General features: G+C 39.4%; 1 protein-coding gene across 1 annotated transcript in view; it reads right to left on the bottom strand.

Moving 5' to 3' along the window:
* Positions 1-458: 458 nt before the first annotated feature.
* Positions 459-26,756, bottom strand: part of psd2 (pleckstrin and Sec7 domain containing 2) — a 189,838-nt gene continuing 163,540 nt past the window's right edge. The window contains exons 9-15 of the mRNA XM_066716375.1: positions 19,177-19,220; positions 16,585-16,775; positions 10,519-10,589; positions 9,394-9,551; positions 6,540-6,684; positions 2,694-2,837; positions 459-2,135 (exon numbers count right to left, since the gene is read on the bottom strand). Coding sequence (XP_066572472.1) covers positions 1,926-2,135; positions 2,694-2,837; positions 6,540-6,684; positions 9,394-9,551; positions 10,519-10,589; positions 16,585-16,775; positions 19,177-19,220 — 963 coding nt within the window. The 3' untranslated portion in view covers positions 459-1,925. The remainder of the gene's footprint in view (positions 2,136-2,693; positions 2,838-6,539; positions 6,685-9,393; positions 9,552-10,518; positions 10,590-16,584; positions 16,776-19,176; positions 19,221-26,756) is intronic.

Here is a 26,756-nt window from a genome sequence, read left to right as displayed (position 1 = left end):
TAAACTGTTGTCTGTCTGATGAAAATTGAATAGGCCAAAATGAGAAAGCAATACATCAATGCTGTCCTTGATTAGTGGGTCAAATCAGAAAATCACAGCTGCTTCCCAGAGCAGAGAACCTGGACGCTCAGTGGTTAAAACAATAGCTCTTTAATCAAGAGCAAGGGAAGAGCAATACCTTTCTTTATACAGGGCTAACATGTCTTTTCAATAACACTGCACCTCTGTTTATTTGAACAATTTAACAGATTTCCCATCTCCCTCAAGATGATCCATGGGACAAAAAAAAAACAGTCGGAAAAATAAGCAAACCCAAGGAAAATGGCATAAGACAAACTGAATCATGTTGGATAATTAGATCAAGTCCAAACTTCCTGTTCAAAATATACATTGCAAATATGTGTGAACTGTCCAACTCCTGACAAAACATGGGAAGATAAAATGGACAGAAACATTGATGCCGGAGGACCATTTTATTAAACATTTTGCAGAAGCGTAAAGGATACATGTATAATTTCTGTATAAGTGGACATGTAATTTTATTAAGAATCAACACATTAACTATTTTCATATGCATGGATTGCTTTCAAGATTTTAACTTTTCTCAACTTAGACTCTATGAATCCCCTTCGAAATGATCAAATTTACATTTAACCTTTATGTCCAGCATACAATCATCAATAAATAAAAAGTAATCCAAAATATTTATAAAAAGAACCTTTAGAAAGTAATTTCACTAATAACCTTAGATTCCAGCAAAATGGTTCTTTATAATTTTTCCAACCCCCCAAAAAACAAATAATAAAATAATAATAACAATAATAAATATTTAAATAAATTACAATGAAGGAAAACAAAAAGCAGTCACATAAAGTGCAATTTAATCAATTTATGGAACAGTCAAAAGGCAAGGCCTATCTAAAAATTAATAAGAAAATCCTTCATAAAGAAATATAAAAACAAAACAAAAATCATGTATTAAAACAGCACTATTCTACCTAAAAGCATTGGATTATATTTGCCAGCTCTTTTGCCATAACAATATGGTACTGTCTTGTAATACGAAAGTTGTTGATATGAATACAAAAAAAATATTTCACGTATTTCTTGTTAGTTCTTTTCAGCACACCTCTATTAAAAAGACTTACTCCAGAACTGTCCAGCACCCATACTGAATTGTAGAAGAATTGTTTTCTTTCTAAACAAAAGTACATTCTGTACCATTTAACTCATTCATCCTTAGGACACATTTATTTAGTACCTATACACCTTCCCTCCAAACACTTTTTCTTTACATTTAGCTTAATCATACAGTTCTCGGACATAAAAAAGGCAGTTACTATGCCTATTGCCTGGCATTTGTGGGCAATGTAAAAATTGGTGAGTCCAAAATCTGTTGTTTTAGTCAGAGATACTGTAGGCTGTGGCACTTATTTCACTTCAGCGATTTCTGCTACAAGAAAAACACTGGTACTGCAGTCCTGCTGCTTAGTAGTTTGCTATAATCAAGGCATTATTTCCAGAGAATGGTAGCAAAAAGTAAATGGTGTCTGCATTTTGACAGACTACTAACATAAATGCCTGCCACAAGGGAATCTGACCACAAAGGGGCCATGAAGATGTGTCCATTATTGCACATACAAGTGGCAGTCAGCGTGCTGATATCAAGGTGAGTTTGGTTCATTCCCCATTTGTTTAAATAGGTGGATAAAGTGGATTCAAGATTTATATAAGCACTAAAAAAGCAGAAGTTATCACCATGTTACAAAGAGAACATACATACTGTTGTGGTAAATTGACTTTATCACACTATGGACTGGTTTTATGATGCTGCCTCTGCCCAGCGTGAGTCATACGTGGAACAGTAAATTGTGCTCTTCTGTGAATTCCAAATATCATTTTTTTTATATTGGCTTCTGTCCTCTTTAACATGTCTGTTCTGCAATTTCTTTGCTGTCAGCTTTCCCATTTAAGGACATGTGGCCTTGATTTAGTGAGGGGCTGGACTGCGTCTTCCGCAAGTAACTTTCATTCCCTTCTCCGGTGAATAAGCTTGCCTCTATTTTTTCCAGATCATCACTTTCTACCTTTAGCTTGGCCTTCAGGAGGTTAATATATGTCTCATATCGACTTTTCTGTGGAGATAAATTAGAAAAGAGCAGTAAGTTCAATAGAGCTCAATATAGATAACAAAGGCTTGCACAGTGCATGCTTTCTTACAATGCAGATTAGGGTAATCCTGTTCAATGTAGTAGGGACGTTTTTAATGACTCCTGTCCTCTCAGCATTTAAGGTAGCTTGATGAATACAAATACAGAGAAGGAGTTAATATAAAAACATAAAATAAAGTGCATGAAGAGTTTTCTATTCAGTTTTTGATTTGTGATTTGTCCCAATCATAAAAAGTGGGATATCTGTTGTATTAGAGGAGGTTAATTAAAAAAGATAAACATATTTATAAATGTTCCTTTTTGTAACAACACAGGGTCAATATTAAAAGGTCACAAAATGTAATGAATTTGGAAAATATCTATGGTTAAATATTTTAGACTAGACAAGGTTGGTTTTCAATTAATCAATCTAGAAGGTTATATTTTATGCACCAATGATGTAACTAGCACAGAATATTCCTATAACCCTTTCTGAGGGTGCAGACATCTGATGTAAGGGTGTGGAAAGAACAATTACCTCACCTCAAATATTAAATAATGTTCCTTCAGACGGTATTCCTCTGTTTCTTTTGTTTTCAGAGTTTTATCTGGAGGGTTTTTTCCATGTTCCTCCACTTCTGCAGCTATCTGTTTGAACTTGCTCTCATGTGACCTCAGCTGGTCCTCCTAGGAAGTAGGCCATTAAACAGAGAATGAGGTAGCGTTAGATTTCATAACACAGGGTGGTAAAAAAATAAACAATCACAATCTATAATAAGTTTGTGCAGCTATTGCAGTTAGGTCCTTGAGATTGTTTAAAAATATTTCTGTTATATTAACCTTACTTTGTCTATTGGTTTTTTTATTTTTTCGGGCATGAACTTGGCAAATTTGGGTTGAAATAATGTCCTCCATAAATGTGAATTAATTGATAGATAACAATACCCTAGAGTAATATGACCTCAACATTGCAGCTGCAATTAAGTTTTTGACTGAAATAATGTGATGATTTGGAAGGTAAGGAAGGCTCTGATTTCAATTTCCATTGGATGTTATCCAAAATGCATTCAGAAGATATAATTCAGAAGTATGCTTCATGAGCAAGTATAAGAACATAGGTAACATTATCTGAATGTTAAATGTTGCCTTTTGTAAACAATTATGATAATTCTAAAGTTACGAAGTGAAAAATATTAGTAACGGCTATTTTACATTGAGATGTCCAGCAAAAATACAACGTCAAACTATTTCAAATGGTCTGCTGCATGCCAAAACAATAAATTATGTATTTTGTACTTGTATGAATATGACTATTGCATTTTCTATCATCTCTACATCCTTTACGTTACAAATACAATTGAAATGTTTAACAATTCAATGAAGGATAATAAGGCACTGCATTATGTTTGTTCCCGAAATGATATATTTAAAATAATAATAAAGTGGCCAAAAACATAAGCAAATTTAAAAAAATGTAAGACTGTAATAAACAAGATATTGCCATGCCAGAGCAATCACCTTTTACCAGCTTCCCCTGCACTAATTTCCTGTAACATATTTAGCAATTTATTGTATTTATGTCATAGTGCCAATTTAGAGAGGATGTTGATTGGTACCCCTCCTAAAAGAACAAATAAATAAAATAAAATAGAGAGGGTGAATCACTAGATTAAAAAATATATTAGATTTCATCATTGTTAATGATGTGCTGCCTCTGTATACTAAAAGCAAATTAAAATATGATTAAAATAATAGCTTAAAAGCAAAGATAAGCATGTTAATGCAATTTATTTAAAATCCAGAATGTAATTATCTGAAGGAAAACAGAACACACATTGCATTTTCTTGTTTTATTTGTATTTAAAATGTTCTTACCGAGCCTTAACTCAATTTGACTGTTGACTCTTCTACCGGTTCGACACACTCTTACTAACACTAATATTTTAGTACTGAAGCTGAAGGGTCTGGTATATCAAACATGTATTGCTAACAACTGAGAAAAATTAAGCATATCAACTAATTTGCTAAAACAAAAAGCAGATTTATATTGCTGTTGAACTCTGCAGGGTCAAGTTTTAAGAAGGTAAGAGCACAGATGCCGATGAAAGAAACACAATGAACACATACTCTGATGCCATACTGTAAGCATAAGCTGTTTAATAAATAAAAAATGGGCAATATAAGTTGGCCGTGCATGACTACTATGACAAAGTGTATCCATGCTACTGGATAATAATAGAAACAGAACTATATGAGGAAAATAATTATTAAATATTGTGACGCTGTGCTGGGCGAGGAGGTCCTGCCCTGCCCTGCACTTCCCCAGACCCCGGAAGAGGGAAGGATCAGCAGAACAGCTGACCCGCTTTTCTATACGCTACTGGCTCCCCTCCTTCATAAAACCGAGAGAGCCCAACTTCCTGGGTTGGATAGGTATGAGGCAAGTCTGGGAGGAGAGCGCTGGAGAAAAGCGAGAGAAAGAGAACAACAGTAATGGGAGTTTGCATGATGTATGACAACTATTTTGATTACAGACTTTGGATTGGTTGCTACTTTGTTTATGTTTAGAGAGAGATTTGTTTACATGTGTTTAGTTAGACTTGAAAAAGAGCTAGGTTTTGTAAACTCTACACTTTTGCACCATATTCCAACATTTGTGTCCTTAAACACTGAGAGCCCCATCACAATATGTATTTCAGGAGATAAAGCTAAATTAGAACAGCTATATAGAGGAATTAATACAACTATTTTTACAAGACTGACATAAACCTGTCAAAACTAAATCTTAGGACTTGACATTTCTTCTTCTTATGTTTAAAAAGTTAATTTGCAATAATTTTGTGAACCTTTCAATGCAGACATCTGCAAATTCCTACGAGCATAGATGGCTTAATTTGATAATTGCAGCCAATTTGTATAAAATTGATATACAGTTCCAGTTATTGTCATGTGCCAACCATAGACATTACACAATAAGCTCTCTTTGAAATTAGTAATTCTCCAAATGAAATATTCTGTACATTTGTTTTCACATAATTAGAGATGTCCCTAGTGTGAGTCTTTTTACAGAGGAATGCAAAAATAAATGTACAAGGAAGGAGGTGAAGAGAGATCTTGGGAAATAGATATTAGCAAATCTTTTAGATTTCTCCAAATACCAGATAAACTCATCCCTTCTTTCAAGGGCATGGTTTATAGACAGGATACAAAGGGGTGCATTCAGCTCCTCTGCAGTGCACAGCCAGACTCCGCCATCCTTCCTCCTTATATTGATCTCAATAGATACAGCTGCTGGTTGTCATGACAACCTTCAGATGAACACTGCAATGCTGTCCAGACAGAGACATGCAACAAAGAAACTGCCTTTCTTTTATAACACTTGACAATTCAGAATGTCTAAACTCTAAGGAAACCAGCGATACCTTTCCTTCTGAGGAATACGTTAAAGAAAATGCATGTTTGAAATGAAACAATCAAAGATCTTGACTCAAACAATGCAGCCTGATTACATAATAATCTTGAGTGCAAAATGTAAACTTCCTCAAAGCATGGTATACAATATATGGAATGTACTATGTTATGACAGTTATGTTATTTTGTAAATGTTATCTGCTTGCAATTATGTTTCCAATTGTCTGTAATATTACTGCTTTCAAATAATATTTAGTTCTGTTTGCAAAATAAAAGTGTTAAAGTCTCTCAACATCTTTCTAAATTGAACACTGACACTATTCCATTTTGTATGGATAATAATTCTTGCTGAAAGTCATTTTAATATATCAGTGTGATTGACACGACAAGATAAGACTGTATTATATACATTTTTGTATTTTGTATACATTTTGAGTTTCTTAGTAAACTTAGTATAGCAAAAAGTATAAATAAAATCTACAGAAAAATGCTTTTAGATGGTATAGGAGATCAGAGTTTTGGTCATTTGCCCACACTATAGTAACTGGGAGTGGGATAATTTAGGTAAGGATTGATTATTTAACTTATTTTCTTTGCAGATCCAGAGAATTTTATATTTCTAATATGCAGCTGGTGTTAAAAAAGGGATATGTATTAGAATGTGAAAAAGTGAAATTAAAGACATTGGCATCCCCTATTTTGGCTGCAAATCAAATATTTGATTTCAGATTGATTTTGTTAAAAACAGGAAATAAACTTAGGAAATTTGAATTTCTACCCAAAGTTGGGGTTGGGTGATTGCTCACACATGGGCATTGACTCAGCAGAATTATGATATTTCAGATAAAGAACAAACAGACATTTATCTTAGTAAAAAAGACATGCATTAGACATTAGTGAAAGCTAGAACATGTCTTGTGCAAGACATGCAGAACATAACTCGACAGGTGATCTTTGATTGTAAAAACAGGTCAGAACCTGGGAAAGTTTGGTTGTGGATGAAGGTAGAAGTGGTCTGCAGAACTTTTTCATGGAGCCTATGGCAGCTGGGAAGGCAGGAGCAGAGAAGAGGGCAGCTACCAAGTTAATCCTCAGAATCCAAGACATCATCTCCTCTTCACTCCTGCCCGAAAATGATAAAATCATGATTCACAACATGCTGCTCTTTAGGATGATAAATAGCTTTTAAACAAACTTTTACAAACTGCTTTGAACCTAGGTAAAGGGTAGATAACCAAAATAGCTTTTCACAGGAAAAGCATAAAACAGTAAAAGTGATCCTTGAGGTATTTAAATACACACAATCCTCAGTATAGAGGTATGTATTTTGTATTTTGAGATTAAATTAAAAATGTTTCAAGTTTGATAGTTACTTCAAACATTCCAACATTTTCAGAATGGCCTTGCATACAATAGGGATTACTTAATTAATGTGGTAATTAGAATCTAGAAGCTCAAGATAAAATCTAAAATATAATTCACTAATCAACAACTACTGTCTAAACAAAAAACAAACCCAATTACGGACATTCTACAGCTACATTTAAAGATAAAGATTAACTACAGTACAGAATATTTTTATTGTGAAACTGTATATTACAAATGTTATGATAATGCCTTTTATAATTGTTTACTGTGAATTTCTTTCATGGAATTATAGAATAATATTGTGAAATGCTTGCTTTTGAGGTATGTTTTATAGGTATATCTGATTGCATTGCAATGCAAGATGCTGAGTAAACTAAATACATTTATTTGTATTCTGTTTTTAATGTGAGCTTATTTGTTTATAACAGATTACCTTTACTTTTGCATTTTTGGAAATGTGGGTAGTTACACCAACAAAATGACTTAACCAAATTGAGCTCAAATTAGTCAGGAATAGATTTTCAGTTTACTATAAATTAGTTGGACAGATTATTAAGCACCAGCTGTAAGTGCCAGCAGTCTTGAGTGCTCAATCTTGCAAAGGACCCAAAGGACAAGCAGTCATTAAGAGAGACAAGCACATTTTAACATCAGTTAGTATGTCCTGCACACTACAGAAATCCACCTTGCAGTAGGAAACATGGATTGTACAGGAGGACCCTATATAACACAACATGTGCTACAGAATCCAGACACTCCTACAACAAGAAAGAGTAAGAAGCCAGGGGAAAGGAGGTAGAGGCACTGGGGGAATAATGAGAAGGAGAGGGATGAGCAGCCAAAATATATATACACAGAGGCCTGCTCCCCATATTGATGAGGAATTAATAGGAAAATGGAAGAGGAGGAGGGGTGCTCATTAGAGGCAGTAAGAACTGCAGCCTTCCAGAGCCCACAATGTCTAGCAGATTGGCACACCAACAGAAATTATTAATTTCCTAGTCAGAAACGGCAGAATTCAGGACTCAAGCATTAGTGTCCCCATTTAATAACTAAGGTAGCTGACACCACAACAAGAGTGAAGACACAATAACCATGAGCTATTGTGCTCACAAGGAAAATTGAGAATACAAAGGTGTTTTAATTCAACTTAGACTAGCACTTAGAATCCTTAAAAGTATTAACAAAGTCACCCCAAAGGACAACAACAAAGCTCGACAATGAAACGCAGACCAGAGGTTTCACCTGGGAATTGAGAAGTAAATTTAAGACAAAAAACAGAAGCACTGGAGAGAGATCAATGACAAGTGACAGGCAAGTAAATCCTGGTCTCGAAGGGATTTAATGTGTGCACAGGTTAACAGAATACCTTTAATCTTGAACAGAGCAGATTACTGGACATTTTACTATGGTATGGAAAATCCTGAAGGGTATGGAAAAAGTCAGCCCAATAGATTTCAAACTTTACAATGAATTAAGGACTTGTCACAAGTGTTAGTGATGTATAGATGTCTTTACCACAAATATTAGGAAGCTCTTCATCATGTTGTAGGCATCATTACATTGTATTATTTGACTAAAGATTATTATATAACTGCATTTTTGGTAGGTTAGCTAGGAGACTAGTTACCCCAGGTGTTGGGCATTTATTTGGGGGCAGGGTCATACATTAGTAGTTAATGGAACTAACAGAACAAAAATGGCATGTACATGTGCAAATTAAATGTGACAGAATCATAATTTTGAACTTCTAAACTTCTCATATAAAAGGTTTTCCACTTGCCCTAGATGCTGACTGTGAGATCCAAGCACCTAATTCTTTTTAACGCAGGGTCAAATATCTTTTGGATTTTCTAGTGATATTGCCATATCAATACTGCTATATACTGATATAGTATTCTACTGATGTAGTAGTATACACTGTATGTGTAAATGAAAACAACAACAGAGGAGTGCAACGAGGGGTTTGATTGCTCAACATTTAGGGGAGTGACTTAAACAGGTCTTTATACACAATCAACTCCTTTACTAGTATTCACACCTTTAATACTGGTATCTCTGTTCTGGACTGATAGAAATTGAACTTAATGGAAATTAATAGCAAATGTATGCTGAGAGATTTCCTATAAAGTTCTCTGGTGTAAGTCTTGTGGTAGGTTTTGAAAGTATACTAAACTGTATTAGATAATGAACAATGTATATTGTGTAAAACCAGTGAATGCCCTAGAATTTGTCGGATTGAAATGGAATACAATTACATACATACTGTTGACCTACAATCCTATGTCAAATTTGCCTTACTACACTTTTACCTCTACTTCTTTACTGCACAACTTTGCAATACAAACACATAAAGTACCAGCAGAGCTTAGATCGCCTAAAATAGCAAACCTACTACAACATATTTGTTTCTGTGGAAAACGTACAGTTTCTTGAGAAAAGGTATTAGTCAATTTTAGCTTACGGGGCCTGGAAAAGAAATACTCTCCAGTCAGCTGTCTTCAATTTGAGGACATTTGGTCTTTTGCTGTAGTCTGTGGCCTTTGTTGCTAAGGCGTGGTGGATACGAATGGCATTTTTCAAATCCACTTCAGAAAGGTCTTTGTCTGGCTTATATTCATCCTAGGAACAAGAAACAAAATATAGTTTTTAATCGGACAGCTTGATACTAGTATACATTCAAATACAGAGGGAGTTTGTTCAAACTACATGGAGGTACTTTTGAGCCCTGAAAACATTTGTCAACAAACATATAAACAAACAAAATTTGACTGTGTGTATTAATGTAAAATAATATATTTGTTTGCATGTTATACACCATTAAATAGGTCAGGTATTGAAATTGTTTTATTCCAGTTTGTTTTGCTTTCTCCATCCAAATAAATTCCAGAGCAAATTCCAACAATAGGTTTCTGGATTTTCTCAGCCTAGATTTGCACTGAAATGGTTTACATTTTTTCACCAATGCAGGATCAAAATAATCTGTAACTGTAGAGGATATTTATTTCAGGGAGTTAAGTATTATGGCATAGACACTAGTTATTGCATTTCATTTATGCAAATCATGACTTTGGTATGAAAATCAATGGCAACTTTTTGTCAGCATTGATGCCTATGAATGGTCCTAAATAAAGTCTCAATCAACTAGTGTTAAAGAAATTCTATGTGTTTTACTTAATATTCACAGGGTATGCAGATGTAATAATGTGTTTGGTAGTGCAAAAGTGGTGTTGCACTCACTGATGTGTGCTATATAAGGAATTGACTGTGCAGCATGAAGCTTTTTGTTAAATTGGTTATTGGGATATGCAGAGAATGGTGTGTATAATATGCTTGTTACCTCTCTGACAATGTACATTTGAAATACAAATACTTAAGATTAAAATTAGGTGCCGTCCATCAAACTTTAAAAAACAATATATACATACATACATATATATATATATATATATATATATATAATGTAATCACATTTTAGAAGAATGAGAAATAATGTTACACACTTACATGAATAGCAAGAGAATTATATTTTTATTTAGCATATAAACCTAGTAATTTTCATAGAGTCACAAATTAGGTTACATATTACCTTCTGTAAATAAAGAATGGTTCCCTTCAGAACAGCATAGAATTTTTTCCAGCCTCTTCTACCTCTTGGTGCTGTGTGGAGAGTACACAATGGTTTAAGTCACTTTACAGCAAAATATATATTTTACCACAAGCACACATGTACAGGTGTCTTCATTTTTTGTATTGTTTCTATTATCAAAACACTGATATATATCTCAGCTCCTTTTATGGAATACTGAGAAATTCTGTATTTATAGGCTATATTTATGTAATCCAACTCATAGGCCTGTCAGACACTTTCTTTCCATCTCAGCCTGCCAGACAGGCATATATACAACTCACACATGGCCTTGCTACACAGCCAGTGAAAAGAGTGAGGAACATGATCTGTAATTATACAACATTGTTGTAATAATGAATTTTGCAGCTTCATTTATTCATTTTAGAACAGATGATAAATAATGAAATATAGACTCCGTACACCTAGAACATTAGTTTATCTTGCCTAATTATGCCTTGCATAATTAATTTAAATTCAAAATCAAGCCATATATGATGAATAATAATACACCTTTGTATGTCTGAATGTACTGATGCATGTAGTTTGGATCAAACTTATTAAATCATGATGGTGTTTATATATTGTATTGTATTTATTGATCTTGCTGTGTTTTTCTTTTCTTGTGTTTGGTTGGTTTTATGTATGTTTATTATACGGTGCCTTGAAAGGTGTTTTTCAAATGATACCTTGGATTGTAATGAGGGACTTGGCATCACACAGAATGACTGGATATATTAAAATAGCCAGACACCTTTTGGTTTGCAATTTAATGCTTAAAAAAGTCTTATGAAAGCCAGTCCCCTGATTTGGCTACAGAACACTCTATAATATCTTGTTAACTCAGCTGTGTTCCGGTCGCAACACATAGAAATTAAACATTTATTTATCAGTTTAATTTACCAAGTGTGAGATAAACTTTCCACAGTTTTACAGCATTGTATGACATCAATTTGCCATTTGACTAATCAAATAACTTCCTTCTGGATTTCTATACTGTACAGAGAGATAGTTATCTTTCTGTAACCAGAAAATTATGTAAGCCAGTGGAATAATGAACAATGTAATCCATGTCCCCACTATAGCCCGTGTTACTCCTGAATGTTTGATGTGTATTGTATGTATAATGTAACTGTTTCTGGGAGACTCTTATTGCCATGGTTATCTTGATCTTGCAGACTCCTTTCCATTCCAGTTCTTTCAGCTGCCTACCCCAAGAAAATGTATTAATTAACACTGCACTTAGAACTGCATTGGAGGGCTGGTTGTGCTTGAGTAAGCAATCTGAGAAATTACTGTAATTTCAGTTTCACTGATCTTGGAATTGTAAATAGGCTTGACACTAATGTAATTTTAACTTGCGTGTACAGGTTTTAATTATTGAGGCAAAGCCATGGATTTTTATATAGCATTCATAAGGAATATACCCCCCAAGATAAAACAAAGGCTGATGGGCTTTACATTACATTTTATGTGACTTAATGGTCAGATGTCAAAGTAAGAATGCCAGAAGAGTGTGTGTGTGAGTGGAGGGGGGATAGTATTAATGCACTTATAGAGAAAAGTGCAATTTTCAAAGAAATATCACTGGCTGAACATATTAAAGCAGCTCCAACCAGGCATTTGGAGGGCCAGTAAGAAGCGGTAATAAATATGATAAAGTGATCGAATACACCTTATCTGAGGTTCTATTTAAGTGTATTTCATTTTCAGGCAGAGCCCACATACAATTTGTGCAGCTCTGTAAACGCTACATACACTCTCAGAACTGGTGCAATTATAGTATCCCTTCATTTTCTAGTGCCTGTTTTTCTTGGTCTTGGAACCCCCTACTGGTGATGCTGGAAACAGATGCTGAAAAATATTACACCAAATACATGTATATGTGTCTGTTTATATAAATTCATATACATTTAAGAGGCTTTCAGATGCTTTGTAAATGCAATTCATATACATGTGAAGGGTAGAAAAGTATTGTATTGTAGGGTATTCAATTTAATGTTTTTGTCACAGGTTCACAGGACATTCAAATTGTATAGCACCCATTTAGACATCCTTTTTACAATATAAGAAGTTAATCCATCAATGACTACATAACTGCAAACCACATACAGTGGGGTTATTATCCTCTAATGTTTCTCAAACCAGTTATAATTAAAACATTTCTATTATTGCCTAATTCCCTATGACAAAAACATGTACAATCTCCAAATTAGTCAGTCTGCTATCTGAATAAGAATGTCCTTGTCTCATTTGTTCATGAAAGCATTCACACTAAGACATATTTCCAGTTGTCCTCAGCATGATTTTGGGTTAGTATACATTTCTAATGGTGACGTGCATGACAAATATTTTGACTATCGATAATTCCATAACTGATGATGCAGACTATACAAATAGTCGCCCTACCCATTATTTTTGATTATAAAGCTGTCCTTTCAATTACCTAATCTCACTTAATTACTTACTCCACATCTGACATTCACCTCCACAATATATTAATATTTAGTGCTTTTCATGTACTACTATAAGAGAAAATGATGAAGAAATTTCATTCATCTATATAAACTCCTGAATGTAACTGACCAACACAAAACTTTTGATCTACCTGCAAATAACAATTTACTTAAACTACCTGATGTAATTTTAGGTAGAATATTCCAGGACAAGTGCTTATCAAGGTCTGTGAAATCAGAAGAACATGGGAAAAGCATGACTGCATGACTGTAAATCGCCCTGGATAAGGTAATCTGCTACGAAGTAAATATTATTATTATTATTATTATTATTATTATTATTATTATTATTATTATTATTATTAACATTAGCAGCTGCCCATGAGACTGCAAGTAATGCAAATCCACCAGCATAAGAACAAAATGGGCAAAATGGCAATGCCTGTTCGGGTGTCAGCAAAACCAATTTCAAGAAGTGGACCGAAACATGAAACGCACATGTGAAAAGGAGCATACAATGCTCCAATGTCTCTTGTGTCATTTATCAGAGGAGTTGTGAAAATCTGAATGTGTTTCTCAAATGTTTTGACTGTTCCAATACTTTACTGTAGTATTATGAGCAGGCAAATGAGAACCTGCTTTCTTGCATTTTGTTATCTACTTCCATTGTTTCTCCTACAGCTTAACCCACTTTCCTCCCCACATCTCTGACTCTACATTTCTAAATATGATTACCATCTCATTACCTCTACTCGACTACATTTCCCTGGACTCTACTACTAAGTCCTCTTCCAAAAAGTACATCTTTGATTCATCCCTGTCTGAGCCACAGGACATCTAGTTTTTCGTACAGTATCCATTACTCTCTCAATTTTACTCAGGTTCTGGTTGAGGCCCTAAATCAGTCCAGACTGAATAAGTACTATTGTCTCCTTGAAGTTATTTTACAGTATTACCCACACTTCAGGCTTGCAAGAGTCACAAATCAAACCTATAGGGCTATACATTATTAATCAAATGTTAACTAAAGGTTTTTAATTTTGGAACCTACACATTATCCAAGAAAGGAGGAGTTAACTGGAAGAGGTAATAAAATATATTTGAAGAGGAAAAATAACTAATTTAAAAACTTCAGAGTTGAACACATAAATCAATCAGCAGCAGCAGGTCAAAACCCTCAATGCACAGCAAACTACAATACCCCTCTTTTCCACACCAAAACAACAGGGAAATAATAATATATTGTTTAGAAGTTCTAAATTAAATAATAAAATATTGAATTCTCTTTTTTGGATGACTGTAACCTCTATAATTCTTACATATTGGGACCCCGTACAAATATTAATGTTTAAAAATGTTTAGTTTATATAATATACAAAAAGTTCCAACATGTATTGTCAAAAGAAGCCCTTTTAGAGTAATATAAAGGTCACTGCCCTTACCATGACTTATGCCCACATTACTGATGCACTGAAATGCTTTATATATATACAGCTCTGGAAAAAATTAAGACCACAAGTTCAGAAATCAATGTTAAGTGGTCTATTTTTTTTCCAGAGCTGTATATATATATATATATATATATACAGTGAGGGAAAAAAGTATTTGATCCCCTGCTGATTTGGTACGTTTGCCCACTGACTAAGAAATTATCAGTCTATAATTTTAATGGTAGGTGTATTTTAACAGTGAGAGACAGAATAACAACAAAAAAATCCAGAAAAATGCATTTCAAAAAAGTTATAAATTGATTTGCATGTTAATGAGGGAAATAAGTATTTGACCCCTTCGACTTAGTACTTGGTGGCAAAACCCTTGTTTGCAATCACAGAGGTCAGACGTTTCTTGTAGTTGGCCACCAGGTTTGCACACATCTCAGGAGGGATTTTGTCCCACTCCTCTTTGCAGATCCTCTCCAAGTCATTAAGGTTTCGAGGCTGACGTTTGGCAACTCGAACCTTCAGCTCCCTCCACAGATTTTCTATGGGATTAAAGTCTGGAGACTGGCTAGGCCACTCCAGGACCTTAATGTGCTTCTTCTTGAGCCACTCCTATGTTGCCTTGGCTGTGTGTTTTGGGTCATTGTCATGTTGGAATACCCATCCACGACCCATTTTCAATGCCCTGGCTGAGGGAAGGAGGTTCTCACCCAAGATTTGACGGTACATGGCCCCGTCCATTGTCCCTTTGATGCGGTGCAGTTGTCCTGTCCCCTTAGCAGAAAAACACCCCCAAAGCATAATGTTTCCACCTCCATGTTTGACGGTGGGGATGGTGTTCTTGGGGTCATAGGCAGCATTCCTCCTCCTCCAAACACGGCGAGTTGAGCTGATGCCAAAGAGCTCAATTTTGGTCTCATCTGACCACAACATTTTCACCCAGTTCTCCTCTGAATCATTCAGATGTTCATTGGAAAACTTCAGACGGGCCTGTACATGTGCTTTCTTGCGCAGGGGGACCTTGTGGGCGCTGCAGGATTTCAGTCCTTCATGGCGTAGTGTGTTACCAATTGTTTTCTTGGTGACTATGGTCCCAGCTGCCTTGAGATCATTAACAAGATCCTCCCGTGTAGTTCTGGGATGATTCCTCACCGTTCTCATGATCATTGAAACTCCACGAGGTGAGATCTTGCATGGAGCCCCAGACCGAGGGAGACTGACAGTTATTTTGTGTTTCTTCCATTTGCGAATAATCGCACCAACTGTTGTCACCTTCTCACCAAGCTGCTTGGAAATGGTCTTGTAGCCCATTCCAGCCTTGTGTAGGTCTACAATCTTGTCGCTGACATCCTTGGACAGCTCTTTGGTCTTGGTCATGGTGGAGAGTTTGGAATCTGATTGATTGATTGCTTCTGTGGACAGGTGTCTTTTATACAGGTAACGAGCTGAGATTAGGAGCACTCCCTTTAAGAGAGTGCTCCTAATCTCAGCTCGTTACCTGTATAAAAGACACCTGGGAGCCAGAAATCTTGCTGATTGATAGGGGATCAAATACTTATTTCCCTCATTAACATGCAAATCAATTTATAACTTTTTTGAAATGCGTTTTTCTGGATTTTTTTGTTGTTATTCTGTCTCTCACTGTTAAAACACACCTACCATTAAAATTATAGACTGATAATTTCTTTGTCAGTGGGCAAACGTACCAAATCAGCAGGGGATCAAATACTTTTTTCCCTCACTGTATATATATATATATATATATATATATATATATATATACAGTGAGGGAAAAAAGTATTTGATCCCCTGCTGATATATATATATATATATATATAAAAAGACAGATTTGCCATACACGTGAGAAGTGAGATCACTGGTAAAAACACAATATCTGATTAACTTCTTCTAGCTTAAATGAGCTACTAACTGGTTTTAATTTAGCAAGACGGTGAAAAATTAAGAAATAAAACCTTGTGTGTCCTATAGAAGTCTTTGGGGAATATACTTTTTTGATTATAGATGAAAACCTGCAGTGAACTGAAAAATTGTACAGTTCAATAAGAACCATATCTTAAAATATTTCTGCTGTCACACTAAGCTCTCTAGGTGTCATAAAATGTAACACTTACTTCTCTTGCCATCCATGTCTGCATGGCTTTTGCGTGTCAAAATGCCATGCTTGTAGGTAGCAGCATTAAGTGCCAGAGGGATGTCAAGGAAAGGGTTACTGCCATCCACAATTCTTGTCACCTTTTTCACTCCACTCTCGAATTTGTCATCAACAAGCTCTGACAGAGACTTTCTCAGCTCTTCTTCATCTCTGCAACAGGAAACATGATTGTTTTAGAAAGCACTGTAAAGCCAGTATATCACAAAAATTCTGCCTGGATTAATATACTTAAATATTAATGTACAGAGGAAATATCACACAGGACTCAAGGCAGTGACACAGGGGTTGGCATTCCCAATTTAAACACTTTTTGGATAAACAAATATTAGTTGATTGCTACTACATACATTTTTATATAGAATATAAATTGTTTAAAAAACTTTTTTCTCTGAAAAGGCTGAGCTCAGTGGACAATGAACTCTGCTTTATCTGTTTATATATACACACAGTGCCTTGCAAAAGTATTCAGACCCCTGACCAATTCTCTCATATTACTGAATTACAAATTTTGTTCTGTTTGATATTTTATGTTAAAACACTGAAACTCAAAATCAATTATTCTAAGGTGACATTGGACTTAATGTGAAATATTTGTAAAAAAAATAAAAAACTGAAATATGTAGATAGGGATAAATAGGTAGAGCCACCTTGAGCCAGCCACGCTGCAATAACAGCTTTAAGTCTTTTTGGGTAGGTATATACTGGCTTTGCACATAGTGTTGGAATGATATTGTCCATTCATCTTGGAAGATTTGCTCCAAGTTGTTTAGGTTGGTTGGACAACGCTTGTGGGCCCCAATGTTAAAATAGTGCCACAGATTCTCAATGGGATTGAGGTCAGGACTTTGACTGTAGGACATTCACCTTTCTGTCCTTGAGTCACTCCATTGTTACTTTGGCCTTGTGTTTTAGATCATTGTCCTGCAGAAAGGTTCATTTCCTCCCAAGCTTCATTTTTTTAAACAGGTTCTCTTGCATTATTTCCCTGTATTTTGTTCCATCCATTCTTGCTTCAATTTTAACAAGATGCCCAGTCCCTGCTGATAAGAAACATCCCCACAGCATGATGCTGCCACCACCATACTTCACTGTAGGGCTGGTGTGTCTTGAGGCATGGATAGTGTTATGTTTGCACCACATCTCAGTCTCATCTAATCACACAACCTTTTCCTGCATCACAGCTGGCAAACTTTCTGGCACACTCCAGATGTGCTTTCAGATGGTGCTTCATTCTTGCCAGCCTCCCATACAGGCAAGTGTTATGAAGAGCTCTTTATATGGTTGACTGGTGCACCATTACTCCACTGCCAGCCACTGAACTCTGTTCCTTCTCTCACAAGTCTCCATCTTGAGTTTTGAGGGATGGCTTTTTCTATGCAGTGCCTGGGTAGTATGTTGCAGCTTTCCCTTCCTGATTATTGTTTCAACTGTGCTCACTGGGATATGCAAACACTTGGATATTATTTTGTACCCATTTCCTAATCGATGCATTTGTGTTACTTTGACTTCTGTAGGATGCTCTTTGGTCTTCATTTTCCTTCAGATTCCTAACCTGACCAATGATCCTTCAACAGTGGGGTTTTATCCAGAAAATGTGACCAGCAACTTTAATGGTTCAAAGGTGGAGGCCAATGGTAATGTAACTGTATCCTCGTTAGAGCCTGGGTCATTTTTAACTGCATAGGCTACACAGGCTGTAGCCTAGGGCCTCTCACCACCAGGGGACCTCAGCGAGGGAAGTACAAACATTAATTATAATGTTGGTTGTTTAGTAATCACATTTCTGAGCTTTTATCCTGCAAATATACCTATAGTGCAAATTGCAATATGTAATTATTATAACCAATCGGATGTATCAGGTACATTCTGCCCCTGGAGCAGTTCTATCCTAACAGTTGGTTTACAAAACCTCACATCACTGATTAGGTCATTTACCTCTTCTTGAGGGCGGGACTAAGCAGAGTGACAGTATTTGTAAGAAATTTGTAAGAAATTGTTGCACAGGAGGTGAATACTTAAGCAAGAAACATATTTCTTTTTTTTTTTCTTACAAATATTTCACAATATAAATCCAATGTCACCTTACAATAGTTGATTTTGAGCTGCAGTGTTTTAAAATAAAATATCAAACTAAATTTCAATGTACCATTCAGTAATATGAGAGAATTGGTCAGTGGTCTGAATACTTTTGCAAGGCACTGTACATATATATATTTCTTCATAGAGACTAATAAGTAATTATAATCAGATGTAATGTGAATAATAGCACCTTTAGCCAGTAAGCATTACCAATATTATTTCAAAACTTTGAAGAAGTTAAAAAGGTTTGGTAATCAAAACATAATTAAAGCTGCATCTACAAATTCAGTACTGCCCAGAAAGAAAAACGCAACTAAGGATTCATATTCCAACATTTATACTACTTAACAGACATTTTGCAAAACATTTAACAAGATTATACAAAAGCATTGTATGAATGAGAGAGAAATCTATTTTTATTTAAAAACTCTTTTTAATTAAAATACATAACAATAAGAAGAAACATACTTACATAGCCCATTCTAGCTTTTCATTCTTTATCGAATTGTACAGAACCTGAAAATACAAATAATGGTAATATTTAACCCACAGTGTGAATCTTTTACTGAAACTCGTGTATAAAATGTGTTTTTATAGAAGCATCCACATTCAGAGCAAACCTATGAAGAAATTAAACACATTAAAGAACAAGCAAATGTGTTGCTATGAACAGGAGTGCAGAGTAGAGCAGTACCCCCATATTGAGGGACAATTCATTATTTCCCCTTGATCAGGTGAAAACTGTTGAAGCCAATCATACATTATACAGTAAATGCAGTACTGTAGATGGTAGTTAAAGCAAACGTCAAACAGCAAGATCTGTACGATATATATGTAATATACATAATTGATATAACACTGTACAATACCACAGCTACCAACTAACAACAAATTGATGTGATTTTTTTGTTTAGCTTATTAATCTAATACTTAATAATCCTATTATTCCTTATTATACATATTGCTGCAGTGCCAGAATAAGATGTTTCCCCATCTTTCATATGACATATGGCCATGACAAAAGGTGGGCTGCAAATACTATTCAGACTGACATTCTTGCCTAGATACAAATATAGAAACAAAACAGTGCGTATAATGAATGTACTGAACAACCGCTTTAGTGTGTTCAGCCCTTGAGGGGGGTCTGTGAAAGGTGTGGGTAGAACTCCCAGATTTGTTTTCAGATCAGCAGATTGTAAGTGATTTATTACAGTTTGTGTCAAGACATGCACCCCTATTGCCTGTTGCAACTGTCGCAGTTGTGTTGTACATAAACTATGTTTAAATACAGACGTGTAATTGTATTGTAATTTTTAATTTAAACCATCCTTAGATTTTTTTTATTCATAGGAATTGAAAGTGATGCCAAGTGCACATCTCCGCTAATGATCTTGTTATAATATCCAAGGGATTTACAAAGCCATCGGCTCCAGCTTCCCCGTGACCCTTGCCAGGATAAGCAGTTTCGAAAATGGATGTATGGATTTACAATGCCAGTATAAATTCAACAGACTAACAGAGAATAATTTTGCTAATTTGACTCGCTTCATTTTCTTTACTTTATAGCGTCAGAAAAATGCATTCCAAGCATTAATGAGCACTTTTGTTTGGACATATTAATATTGATGGGATGACCGGGGTCTTGATTAATCACAAAGTGGTGAAGATAAATACAATCATCATTAGCAGCTTAATAACCTTTTTCTGGCGTTCATCTCCAAGGAATATTTGTATAGTATTTTCATAAACATTTTCAATTATGAATAAAAATGAACATGCATACAATACAAAAAAAAAACACAAAAATGTAGCTTTATAGGTATCCCTTTGTATGACTGATTTTATGTTTTATAAAAACATATTTCAGAACTTGGCAGTATTATTCATAAATATACACAGAAAGCAGGAAGTTGCGTACATCTGAAATCATATGCATAACGTATTTTTTTTCTTCAATTGCATTGTTGTCTAGACAATACAAACTACAATATTTATGTTACTGTATATATAATATGTTGTTTATTGATAATAAAGATGTTGTTATCTTTCAAGTCGGAAGCACTGCCCAAGGGGGAGGGGGTTTCTGCGCACTTCTGTGGAAACCCGATCGAAATGTCACTCTATCAAATCTGCCATTGGCCCCTGTGCATGTCAATCAGAACAGGTCCCTTCAACTTTCTGTTCTATAAAACGTGACGTCAGCGCAGGTTTGTCCTCTTTTGCCATTTCGCTGTCTTGTATGTGTTTAGTTATTATTGATAGCTAATCCCGATCCTGTCCCGTCCACGCACTGGAGGTCTGGCTGCGCTATTGGTTTCAGTTTCGTTCACAAGAAGAGCCTTCGGCTGCAGTGACGGAGACAGCCGCACCCCCTGCGCTTGCGTCTCCTACTGCTTCCGCTGCTGGGGCGGCTGCTGCTACCACACCTGCCACGGCAGCCGCACCTCTCCTTCCTTGCAGTGCGCACAGTGCGCGCAGTGCACGCCGCTACGGCCGCGTGCACGTGCGCACCCGTGCAAGCATGTGAATGACGAAAGAGCGGCGGCACGACGCCCACGGGCTCCCTCCCCCTCTTCTGAGTCGTCGTTAGCCCCCACCCTGCCACGCCATCGGCGAAGGAGAACTGGCTTTACATTACATTACATTATTTGTCATTTAGCAGACGCTCTTATCCAGGGCGACTTACATTTGTACCCATTTATACAGCTGGGTATTTTACTGGAGCACTCTAAGTGAAGTACCTTGCTCAAGGGTACAACAGCACTGCCCCACCCAGGATTTGAACCCACAGACTTCACAGACAGAGACAGAGATAAGGCCATCCTTGCCCTAAATAGCAGGGCACATCTGCGCATCTAGCGCCCAGACCCTGACCCCCCACATCTCAAGTCTCCACTGCCGGCCCATGTACCACGGGATTCTGAGGGGAGCCTCTCTGCCCTGTCTATGGACAAGGACAGCAGACAGGTAAACTGGAAGGAGGACCACCAATTACTCAGCCCGCACGCGGGTTTGAAGTCAGTGGCGGAGCTCATGGAGGGGGAACCGGCCTCGTCCCCCACCAACTTCACTGAGCAACAACACTTCCCCTGTTCCTGTAAGTCAGGACTTGGAGTTTTGGGCGGTGATCCAGAGGGCCATGGACTGCTTGCAGATCCCCGGCCCTCTGACCCCGTGCCCCCACGCTCCAGGTTCGAGAGGGAGCACCAGCCGCAGCAGCCCACACAGGCCCTCCCACTGCTGCCGGACCTCCTGGATGATCTGAGAGCCACCTGGGACCATCCGGCAACGGCCCCCGCCCAGACTCGGGCAGGGGAGGCCTAAGCCAGAATGCAGGGTGCGGCTGAAGCGGGCCTGGTGGACTTCCCCTGAGTGAACACCACCTTTGCTGCGCTGATCTCCTTAACCCTGCTTTGACGGAAGGGCCTATGAGGCTGGAGCCCAAGCGGCTTGCCTGCGTAACACTGAAAGCCTGCTGTCCCTTTACCTGGCCCAGCTGGCTGAGGCCCCGGACCCAGTCACTGCATCACAGGCCCAGCCCCCTATCAGAGAGATAGCGGTGGCGGCCGACCTGCTGGTCAATGTGATGGGTCACAGCACAAAGGCAACTGGACACTCCTTGGCAGCTATTGTGGCGGCCCGCCGCCAGCTCTGGCTGTCACAGGCAAGACGAGTGCCTGTCACGAAAAGGACCCACCTCCTAGACGTGCCCATTTCGCCGGGCTTTACTTTTGGCTCCACCATGGAGGAGATGCTGACGCGCACTCCCCAGGAGAGGGAACAGTCCTTACAGCGAGCCAGGGTCTACCCGGTTACACCCTCGGCCCAGCCTCACAGGCAGCCTTCAGGAGCTCAATGTCTCTCGACCTTGGCTCCCAGGCAGTGGCCCAGGCAGCAATCCCGCCCCCCTGCTGATCTACGAATCGGCAGGCAGGCGCCCCACACGGCAGCCGGGCACCAGGCTTTACATCCTGACCACCATGCATGACATGCATCAGGAGGACGGCTGGCAGACCTCCGCCCTCTCCCCCTCCTGCGCCTCAACCCAGTGATATTCCAGCGGTCTCTGGCCCATCCGTACACCTCCCAGCAACTCCATACTATAACAGCGTAGTTTCAGGGCCATCCACCCCCCTTCTGAGGCATGGTGTGGCTGTGAGTGAGGGACCTCTGGCAGTGTGTGGCACTTTGCATCAAGATCGCCGCTCTCCTGGAGAAGTGAGAAATTTCGAATTCTCATCCCCACACTTCCTAGTTCCCACGGAAAGTGACGGTTTCCACCCCATCTTGGATTGGAGACACCTGAACCGCCACCTCAGGGTGTTGTGCTTCAGCACGCTCAACCTGCGAACCATGTCACAGGCTGTCAGGCCTGGCGACTTCTTCATTTCAGTGTATCTTGCGTTGCCAGGGGCTCCACGTCTCTATACACGCGTGTCTCTCCCTCTTCTAACTGAGAGTTCGCGTCAGGGTGTCCCCTTGCCAGAGGCTACTGGGCCTTAGCCGTAGCATCACACACCCTCCCCCTCGGCCTCCTCCGGTTGAGGACACTGCAGTGGTGGTTCGAGTCTTTACAGATGCATCCTCACCGCGATTATGCACGTCGAGTCACAGTCACTCCGGCGTGCTGGAAGGCGCTCCATTGGTGGCGGAGCCCTCACAGTGTGCCCCTGGGGCCAGTCTACCACCAAGCAGATATAATGACAGACGCCTCCAACAGGGTTGGGGAGCAGTCTGCGACGGACATGGAGTCCGAGGCAGGTTGACGGAGCCAGCACGGGCCCTCCATATCAATGTCCTGGAGTTACAAGCAGTACTCCTTGGACTGTCTCATTTCCTGCCAGTCCTGCGGGACAGACATGTGCTGATTTGGATGGACAACAGAGTGGTGGTTGCCTATATCAACAGGCAAGGAGGTCTCCGGTCATGCAGACTGTACTGTCTAGCACGCTGTCTGCTTATGTGGGCGCAGCCACGGTTCCGTTCCATCAGAGCAGTTCACCTCCTAGGTCTAGCCAGCACGGCAGCGGACCTCCTCTCTTGAGGAGGCCCCCCGGTCTTGGAATGGCGGTGGTCCTGGAGAAGGTCAGGAGAAAACGAGCAACAGTTCTGCTGATAGCCCCTTGGTGGCCTCGCAGATTCTGGTTCCCAGACCTGATCGCCCTCCTCCACGGAGAGTCTTGGCAGCTCCCAGTGAGAGCGGACTTGTTGTCCCAGGTGCAGGGCACAATTTGGCACCCCAACCTGGGCCTCCTCCAGCTCTGGGCCTGGCCCCTGAGTGGGAGTGGCTGATTGCCTATGGTCTGTCAGACGCGGTAGTAGCCACTATTCAGTCAGCGAGAGCCCCCTCTACAAGTTCGCAGCCGGCGGTCAAGACCCAATTCATTGTCCCATTGTGGTCATATTACAGTTTTTACAAGAGCTGTTGGACCAGGGCAAGTCCCCATCTATGCTCAAAGTGTATCTGGCGGCCATCTCCGCATGTCATGTCCGGATTGATGGCGAGCCACCTGGGTCTCATTTCCTGGCTGTGCAGTTTTTAAAGGGAGCTTGACGGTTGTGGCCTCCTCGAACCCTTTCACTGCCCGCATTGTGTATTGATGTAGTGCTGGATGCACTTTTCCAAGCCCCATTTGAGCCACTGAACTCAGCTGAGCTGAAGCTAGTGTCACTTAAGACTGCGTTTTTGCTGGCAATCACCTCTGCAAAACGCGTGAGAGAGTTACACGCCCTGTCAGTACACCCATCGTGTGTCCGTTTTGCGGGAGATGGCTCCAGGGTCACGCTTATGCCTAACCCTATCCCGAAAGTGCTGTCTCTATTCCATGTCAACAGGCCTATTGAGTTGATGGCTTTTCATCCTCCTCCCTTCGCTTCAGAGCAAGAGAGTCGGCTTCACCTGCTCTGCCCTGTACGCACCCTCAGGTGCTATTTGGAACACACTAAGGACATTCGGCACTCAGACCAACAGTTTGTGTCTTATGGAGCGCGGACACAGGGACAATCTCGCATTGGATTGTGGACATTATTACCATGGTCTACGAGTCCAGCAGGACCCCGGTGCCTGAACACCTGGTGGCCCACTCGACTCGAGGCGTTGCCAATTCTTGGGCCGTTTTTAAAGGCGCCCCCTTGGAAGACATTTGTGCGGCTGCAGCTTGGGCTTCACCGCTTACATTTGCCCGGTTCTACATGTTGGATGTGACGGGACCGGTCCCTTCCATTGGGAACCCGGTGTTGGCTGCAGTCGAGCCCCAGTAGCCTACGGGCTCTGGCTCCTGCCTTTTCCTCTCCTAGTCTGCCCCTGTTAAGTGCATCCTGAGGGAGCTAGTGAACCGTGTCTTCCCTTCCACCGGACTATGCCTTCCAGTCGAGCACCTGCGCAAGCTGCTACTGGATTTACTGACAGCCCTGTCAATGTGTTCCCAGGGTCTGTCATGTGGCCTACAGGCATGTTGCCTTACGAGGCTGCCCTGTATATAGTTAATTAATTATGCATTGTGTCGCGGTGCTGCATGTGTCTGGCCTGTACCCCGCTCTGTATATACACTCACCTAAAGGATTATTAGGAACACCTGTTCAATTTCTCATTAATGCAATTATCTAACCAACCAATCACAAGGCAGTTGCTTCAATGCATTTAGGGGTGTGGTCCTGGTCAAGACAATCTCCTGAACTCCAAACTGAATGTCTGAATGGGAAAGAAAGGTGATTTAAGCAATTTTGAGCGTGGCATGGTTGTTGGTGCCAGACGGGCCGGTCTGAGTATTTCACAATCTGCTCAGTTACTGGGATTTTCACGCACAACCATTTCTAGGGTTTACAAAGAATGGTGTGAAAAGGGAAAAACATCCAGTATGCAGCAGTCCTGTGGGCGAAAATGCCTTGTTGATGCTAGAGGTCAGAGGAGAATGGGCCGACTGATTCAAGCTGATAGAAGAGCAACATTGACTGAAATAACCACTCGTTACAACCGAGGTATGCAGCAAAGCATTTGTGAAGCCACAACACGTACAACCTTGAGGCGGATGGGCTACAACAGCAGAAGACCCCACCGGGTACCACTCATCTCCACTACAAATAGGAAAAAGAGGCTACAATTTGCACAAGCTCACCAAAATTGGACAGTTGAAGACTGGAAAAATGTTGCCTGGTCTGATGAGTCTCGATTTCTGTTGAGACATTCAGATGGTAGAGTCAGAATTTGGCGTAAACAGAATGAGAACATGGATCCATCATGCCTTGTTACTACTGTGCAGGCTGGTGGTGGTGGTGTAATGGTGTGGGGGATGTTTTCTTGGAACACTTTACGTCCCTTAGTGCCAATTGGGCATCGTTTAAATGCCACGGCCTACCTGAGCATTGTTTCTGACCATGTCCATCCCTTTATGACCACCATGTACCCATCCTCTGATGGCTACTTCCAGCAGGATAATGCACCATGTCACAAAGGTCGAATCATTTCAAATTGGTTTCTTGAACATGTCAATGAGTTCACTGTACTAAACTGGCCCCCACAGTCACCAGATCTCAACCCAATAGAGCATCTTTGGGATGTGGTGGAACGGGAGCTTCGTGCCCTGGACGTGCATCCCACAAATCTCCATCAACTGCAAGATGCTATCCTATCAATATTTCTAAAGAATGCTTTCAGCACCTTGTCGAATCAATGCCACGTAGAATTAAGGCAGTTTTGAAGGCGAAAGGGGGTCAAACACAGTATTAGTATGGTGTTCCTAATAATCCTTTAGGTGAGTGTATATAAATGTGTTAAACAGCAGGACTGTGGCTCCATCTGACCTGTGCAGCACGGAGCTCACTGGCGCCGTTTCCAGATGATGGCGCTCGAGTTTCTCTGCCTCGCTGTGTATATAGTTCCTTGGTCAGCAGGTCTGTGGCCGCTCTGGCTGTGTATGCCATGGAGCAAGGGGTCCGCTGCTGTTGTCCTCCAGCGGTTGGCGCTTGAGTTTCTCCAGTGCCCTGCTATGTACATAGTTAATTTATTCACACAGTAAGAGCTGTAGTTACCCTGCGCTAGCTGCACTATTCGGC

The sequence above is a fragment of the Amia ocellicauda genome, chromosome 11 (assembly GCF_036373705.1).
Source record: "Amia ocellicauda isolate fAmiCal2 chromosome 11, fAmiCal2.hap1, whole genome shotgun sequence".
Lineage (NCBI taxonomy): Eukaryota > Metazoa > Chordata > Actinopteri > Amiiformes > Amiidae > Amia > Amia ocellicauda.
The sequence above is the reverse complement of the archived record's forward strand: the minus strand, read 5'-3'. Positions and strand labels throughout refer to the sequence as shown.